The following is a 7,591-nucleotide window of genomic DNA, read 5'->3' as shown; positions in this document are numbered from 1 at the left end:
TTGTGTCTGAGCTCAGCTCCTTAAGTTTCCTTCAGATGGACCATTTTAATTAGAACAATTAAAATTGTTCATCTGAAGTTTCCTTAAGTTTCCTTCAGATCTAGGAAACTTAAGAACCTGAAGGAAACGTAAGAACCTGAAGGAAACCTAAGAACTCAGGTTCTTAAGTTTCCTTCAGATGAAGGAAACTTAAGAACCTGAAGGAAACTTAAAAACCTACAGCCCTAAAGAATTATGGGGAGTACAACGGCTCCAGCAATGATGATAACACATAACTGAGAGCAGTCTGTCCTGCTAGAAAACCACCAAATGCCACTGTCTTGAAACATCCCAAAATGGAGCAGGAGCTGCTCAGGCTAGAACTGGCAACATCTGAGTCCTGGTGTACGATGTCGTCTGGATTGTCGATGACAATGTAATCTGGCCTGTCTTCTTTGGCATTTGACGCTTCCCAAATTGGATCAGGATCTTCAGAGCCTGTGACGTCGATGCAGTGTTCAGACTTCTCTGACTGGATGTTCTCCTTGTTGTCCATTGGAGTCTCTAGAATACCCTGGTTGAAACACTTTGTGTTGTCTATGTGCTCCAGTGTTTGGGTGGGTCTTATTGCTTCCTCCTCATCTCGGAGCGGCTCTGGTACATGTTGTGGGATGTGTGGACTGGGCTGTTCAGGAGGGCTCAAATCAGACACAGTGGTGGACCCTTTAAGAGCTAAGGCCATGAGGCCACGAGCGTTCTCACTGTATTCACTGTCATCACCGATCAGATGTTCCATCGTCACAAAGGGGTGATGGAGTGCCTCCTTGGGAGTGATTCTCATCTCATCGTCCAGGTCCAGAAGTCTCTTTATGAGATCAGCAAAGGCCAATCTGTCTCTGTGCTCTGGGTCTCCCGTTCTTGTATGAGACCCCTGAAAAACACTCTCTAAAGAGCTGAATCTTCCAGCTAGACCCTCTGAGACCATGGGCATGTCTTCTCTCTGACTGCCATAGTACTCATCTAAGGTTTTAAGTCTCCACTGTGTGAAGTCACCTGAAGGGCTTGTAAAGAAATCTACAGACAGATGTGCTTTTTGGAGCACTTTTGCACTTGGAAGTCCTAACAGTTCGACGATGGTCCTGAGATTGTCGTAGGCTGAGTACCCACCGAAAAGATGGTATCCTGTGAAGCACTCTGCCAGAGTGCAGCCTAGAGACCACATGTCCACAGCCTCAGTGACTATGCAGCCTAGAGTGGCCTCTGGAGCTCGGTATGGAAAAGGCTGCCATATGTCCATGAAGTCCATCATGTTTGCATAATTAGCCAGGCCAAAGTCAATGAGTTTGACTTTAAAAGGCTGCTTACTGTGGTTCACCAGCATGATGTTGTCTGGCTTTAGGTCTGCATGAATGATCCCAGCCGTCTTGAGACCGTCAAAGGCCACCAGGAGCTGCTGTGCCACTGGACGGAGCTCACACAAAGACAATACATCTTCTCTCATCCTTATAAAGTCGAGCAGGCTCCTGTCTAATGTTTCAAATACCATGCATTCGGAGTCCTGTTCTGCAAAGTATTCAATGAACCTGACAATATTGTACTTGTCTGGTTGTAAGAGGCGCAACTCCTCCAAGATCTCAACTTCGTTTTGGAGACTGCTACTGGTGTTCTTCAGGGTTTTAACTGCCACGACCTCTAAAGTCTGAGGGTGAAAGCATCTAGTGACTGCACCAAAATGCCCTTCCCCAAGTACGTCCAAGATAATGTACTCCCCTAACTTAAACAGGGTTTGATCTGCTCTGGAGGGATATCCTGAAGCCATTTCAGTATGTATTTAGGTTGGTCAAAAAATTTGATATCTAAGCAACAGAAGAGCAATACACGAGCAATACACGAGCAATACACGAGCAATACACGAGCAATACACGAGCAATACAAGAGCAATACAAGAGCACTTGACTTTGTTGTGACCGTTGAGTTTGATCTAACAAGTACTACAAATCGATTGCTTTGTGTCGAAGAATCACTGTGTCAAAGAATCGCTTTGTCAAAGGATTTCTTTGTCACCGTCACGGTTGCCATGGTGACGAGAACTGTTACTGTTTGCTAGGTGAGTGTTCTAGAGCTGGTCACATGACTTCATGACAACATTATAGAATGCCTCATTTAAATGTGAGCTGGAGAACAGTCAGGATTCTATGGTAGAATTTGCTGTTTAAAGTGGCTGTACCTAGTTTTCATATAATTGAGCTAAATCTGTCTTGCCCATTACAGATATATTGTAAACCACAACATCACAAGGGGAGACTGAGCATTTTGAGCATTGGATATGTAGACAGACTAATAAACCAGTTTTTTGTTTTTTGTTTTTGTTTTTCAAAGTCAATGACACCCATGCTTTTTTTTGCACTGTGTTGCCATGGCGATGCGCCAAACTGCCAATGTTATGCTAATGGAAAATCTCCAAATTTTTCCCATTCATGGGAATAATATTACTTTCATGGAATAATGTGAAATTTGGCACCATGACTCTTCATGTCATCCTGATCAAAAAAGTCAATCAGACCCAAGTCATATTTTTCACTGGGTTGCCATGGCGATGCGCAAAAGCGCCCATGTTATCCTAATGGGAAAATTTCCAAATTTTCATACATTTCAAAGTCTTATAACGACTTATTACCGTCAACGACGAACACAAAATTTGGCACAGTGATTCTTCAGGTCGTCCCCGACAAAAAAGTCCAGGGGGCCAAGTTTGTATTTTGCACGGTGTTGCCATGGCGATGCCTGGAAAAAAACAAATGTTGCCATTTTGTGCATCAGCACTTCCGATGTGTTTTAACTTGTTTGGTGACAAGTGCAGCCCAAAGCCCCAATAAAAAAGGGACAAGTGGCGTGTTAGCGCCACCCACAGGGAGTGCCGGGTTGGCGGAGTGCGAAGCACGGCCCGCGAGGGCCGTTCGATGCTGCTTGCGGCTTTAATCTTTTGTTTGTTTTTGTTGTGTAATTCATCAGTTATCCAGGTCTAACAAAAAGAAATAAAAATTAATAATAGGAGGGCCATTAAAGGTTATAGGAGGGCCATTAAAGGTTGTAAAGCTACATATAGCTGTTTACAGTTTCAGTGTAGTTAGCTCCTCCCTTCAGACAGATATAAGGCAGTGTCCAGCAGTAATCTGACCAGAACTGAAGAAGCGGGTTGAATGAGCAGCGAAACGTCTTCACCCCTACAACGCTTTGTCCAGCTGACAGATTTCAGTTTTGTCTTTTGCTTTCATGTGAACATGTTTACCTTGTATCTGGACACAGTTTATTATGGTATATGGCCACGTTTAGGAAATGTAAAATCAAAATAGAAATCAAAGACAAATTTTACAGCGCCAAGGGAAATAATTTGAACACAGTTTTCAGCCAAAGCGACAACATCCTGATTGAGACAAGCACGAGGCAGACCCCCCTCCCACTAGAAGAGATAATGAAAGGATGATTTTTTGTTTTATTTCTTTACTCTTAAACCTTGTGTTGAGTGCTGTGTGTCTTAAACATTGAGGTGAACTTGTTTTCAGTAAGAACGCTACACATGCTTATTTTAAGATGCCCTCACTGACACCTATTAGTTTTGTCCTGTGACAAGAGCCTCTGTAAGCATTCTTTTAAGAGACGTATTGTACTTTTTGGCAGTTAACGGTCTACCCATTTATGACCTTGTACGGGCAGTGTGTATGGACACATGTGCCTGCTGTCTGTACCTTCATTCATCTGATCAGATAAAGCTTTCTGGTCTGCAATCACTTCCTTCACAATTACACATACTATACCTTTAAAATGATTTATATACGATACATTTCAAATCCACGAGCATCATTAAGTGTGTGCTTGCAGAGACAGGAAGTTGGCTAATTACAGCTTTTAGTGCTGTTATAATCACTCAGTGCAGACGGAGCCGGTGTCAGTCACACAGTGGAACAGCACTTTACAGCTCAGACTCAGCCTTTGTTATGTCCTCGCCTCAAAAAGTCACCCACACATTTCTGTTTATTCTCCTCAAACAGTAAGATGTAAAGTGTAACACAAGTGGACTGAGGGGGTGTGGCGTCAGTTGCAGCCAAATGAAGCTCACCAAAGCTAATAGTTATAGTGGCTAATCTGCAACTAAGGACCTTATTTGGAAATCCAAGCACAAAACTAAAAAGTCAATCAGGAGTGAGGCTTTTGAAGGTACACGCCCCTTCCTGTCCACACCACTGGTTTGGTGGGGGGGGTCTGTTATAAATGTCGATATCTTAATTTAAGGACAAAATAGTGAAATAAAAATCCCAGTATCGTGTAGAACAGGTTAATATGAACATTTTAAGACCAAAATGACGAGCAGCAGTAACAGCTATTCCAGAGAGAGGGGCGAAAATTTTTCAATAGAAGCCAATTTCAACCAGAACTCAAAGGAACCTCGTCGCACCCATGCTCACCTCCTGTAACACTAGTGCGTTAGTTATGTCCACTTATATATACAGTCTATGAGTACAGTTAGATAAACCATGGACTCAGCTCATGTTAGTTAAGGCTTGTTTCAGTTGGTTTGCTCTGCAGGGGGTCAGTACATTTTGAAGGCGTCTCCACTGTAAATGTACTCCACCTCAAGTGGGCTGTGGGGTACGCCAAAAAACAGATATAAACAGAAAATAGTAATTCCTCAAAAAAATGCTGACCTGATCTTATGATAAAGCCCGTATTTCCAGTGAGGTGACTTAAATGTTGAGCCGGCATGTTTAGCAAAACAAAGCTCGCACACATTAGCAACAGCTGTTTTCTGTTTGGACGACACATCAAGACTGTAAAAATGCAGCGGCAGCAAAGAAGAGACATAAATGCAGAAAAAGTTGGAGAAGTTTAGTGTTTACTCTTTAACTTTAGCCATGTCTACAGACACAAAGTGAACTGGATTAGAGACGAGGAGGGAGAGGAGGGGGAGGAGGGGGAGAAAGGAGAGGAGGGGGAGGAGGGGGAGCAGGGAGAGGAGGGGGAGCAGGGAGAGGAGGGGGAGGAGGGAGAGGAAGGGGAGGAGGGGGAGAAAGGAGGGGAGGTGGAGGAGGGGGAGCAGGGAGAGGAGGGGGAGCAGGGAGAGGAGGGGGAGGAGGGAGAGGAAGGAGAGGAGGGGGAGGAGGGAGAGGAAGGAGAGGAGGGGAGGAGGGGGAGAAAGGAGAGGAGGGGGAGCAGGGAGAGGAGGGGGAGCAGGGAGAGGAAGGAGAGGAGGAAGAGGAGGGGGAGGAAGGAGAGCAGGGAGAGGAGGGAGAGGAGGGGGAGGAGGGAAAGGAGGGGGAGGAGGGGGAGGAGGGGGAGAAGGGAGAGGAGGGGGAGGAGAGGGAGAGGAGGCTGGTGCTGGAGGTGCTCTTGGACTATCTTGGAGTGTCTTGGAGTGCACATGGGCTGTCAGACTCTGTAGTGTATCAGGCCTTTTATGAGCCAAGGTCGACTGTGTGACATTTTTCCCCCTGTCACCCTCTTACGGAGAGTTATCCGGTTCCCCTCCTGGCACAGTGCTGGAGAGGGGGAATCGCTGCAGATTTCCTGAACAGGAAGTTATTCCACAGCATCCTGTGACAGGGAAGCTGTGACACACTGTGACATTTTTGCACCGTGTCACATGCCTCAAGGTGTTTTTGATGATCACATGTCTCTTGTGCTGTAAACACCAAATACCTGATCTAAGGATTGAGTTATGGGAATATCTGCTTTTCACTGGCCACATAAAAGGACCCACTGTTCTGACATTTGTGGTAACAGTAGTTATCCAACACAAGATAGAGCAGACTGATCTGGGACAGTCTGAGCTAAGACAATAGCATAATCATATTAAAATGAATTCCCCACAAAACATAAAGCTCTTTCTTTAATGTGGTTTAGATAAACATCACGATTCAGGAAAGTTTACCCTGTTTAAGTGTTTCTTTTTCTATAATGATACTTGTTCATATAAGGATCTAGTTTTAGTATCGATAAGTATCTGCTTTTCGATACTTTTGACACTCGTAACCCTCCACACATTATTTCACCTGTCCCCGTCGTAAAGCAGGCAGATTGGACCAAGAGATGCAGGACTCAGGGAAAGGTTTACAGTGTTTATTTACAATAAGTGATAAATAGTACAATAATGAAGGTAGATCTGGCGATGAGCGGTGGGCGAGGTGCAGGGCAGGGTCCAAGGGCGGAACATGGAGTGCAGAGGAGACGACGGTGCCAGCAGTACAGGAGCAGGGAGCAGAGTGCGAGCCAGGGTCCGGGGTTGTGGAGTGCAGGGACAGAGACAAGGCGAGCAGAGCCAGAATGAGGAGCAGGGTGCGAGGCAGGGTCCAGTGACGTAGAGTGCAGAGACAAGACAGACTGTACCAGGGCTGGGAAGCAGGGTAGGAGCAGAGCCGGGAGCGAGGGAGCTGGGACGGTCCAGGGAGCAGGAGCTGGAGGGTAGCACAAAATCCAATAAGCAAGGTACAGCGAGCAAAAATACAGAAAGCAAGGACAAGCAAGATAATCACGTTGACATGCGGACGATCTGGCACCGAGTGTCTGGTCCTGGCTCCTCTTATCCCACGGCAGGTGGCGTTGATTGCACTGATGAGTTCCAGGTGCGCGCGGGAGGAGCCAGGAGCTCCACCCAGCTCTGGCTCAGGCAGGTGAGGGAGGGGAAGCAGCAAGGAGGCAAAACAGGGAACAGGAAAAACGTGGATCGTGACAGTCCCACAGTATCGACCAGACTGCAGCCAAAGATATAGTCAGTCATTGTGTATTTAAAGGCACTGTACCTTATTTTTTACCATCTTTAACATGTGAGAAAACAGAACTAGTTTTAAATTGTTTGCAGTGGTCCAAAGTTATTACTCACTTACTTTATGCATTCTGAGCAACAACTAGCATTCTAACCACAGCTTTCTTGATTCTTGGACAATAACACATTTTCTTATTCAGACAGTGCACAGCTGATCTATTTTGACCTCAAGAGCTGCTTATACAGTACATCTGAATTGGGGCAAAACGCATTTCACTCAAATACTTGTGAAAAATCAGGTCCTTTATCTGACCTCTAGCACATAATCTGGTGTTCTGGCTGTGAGGACCCAAACCTACTCAAGTGTGCTATTCCAGACAAAAAGAGGGAGCTAACTGTGCCAATGTGTGATCTGGGCACGCCTTCCCAAAACCCAGCGCTGTATTCGTAATGAGCTGTTACATAATACTGGTGTTTATGTTTGGTGTTATTCGGGGTGTCGAGGCTTTGTGAATGAGACACAAACAGACAAAAGGCTGTTTATAGAGGGGGCTTCTGAGGCCATTTTCAGCACACAGAGAGGGGCTGGACGGTGCTAAAAAGGGACACGCATGGGACAACCAAACCTGTGTGAGAACAGGGTGGGCTCTCATTAAAGGTGCTATATTACACAAAATTGACTCTTGTGAGCATTAAGTCATGTTTGAATGTCTTTGCCCCATCAAAATCATACCTGGAGTTGTGTTTTGTTTCACTCACACATGTTTGGGTAACCTTTTATTTTTAGTCTGCATCTCCAAAGCTCAAAATGCTCTGTTCCATCTTGTGATGTCATGAAGGGGAAGTTTTTAAGTT

At 45.4% G+C, this 7,591-nt stretch overlaps 1 protein-coding gene across 1 annotated transcript; it reads right to left on the bottom strand.

Moving 5' to 3' along the window:
* Positions 1-232: 232 nt before the first annotated feature.
* On the bottom strand, positions 233-1,798 carry LOC117382907 (homeodomain-interacting protein kinase 2-like). Its single transcript, XM_033980146.1, has one exon. It carries the CDS (start codon positions 1,796-1,798, stop codon positions 233-235), a length of 1,566 nt encoding a protein of 521 aa, XP_033836037.1.
* Positions 1,799-7,591: the final 5,793 nt, after the last annotated feature.

The sequence above is a fragment of the Periophthalmus magnuspinnatus genome, chromosome 15 (genome assembly GCF_009829125.3).
Source record: "Periophthalmus magnuspinnatus isolate fPerMag1 chromosome 15, fPerMag1.2.pri, whole genome shotgun sequence".
Taxonomy (NCBI): domain Eukaryota; kingdom Metazoa; phylum Chordata; class Actinopteri; order Gobiiformes; family Gobiidae; genus Periophthalmus; species Periophthalmus magnuspinnatus.
The sequence above is the reverse complement of the archived record's forward strand: the minus strand, read 5'-3'. Positions and strand labels throughout refer to the sequence as shown.

Excerpts from the sequence above, each read along its gene's own strand:
- LOC117382907 (XM_033980146.1), bottom strand. The coding sequence starts at position 1,798 with ATGGCTTCAGGATATCCCTCCAGAGCAGATCAAACCCTGTTTAAGTTA.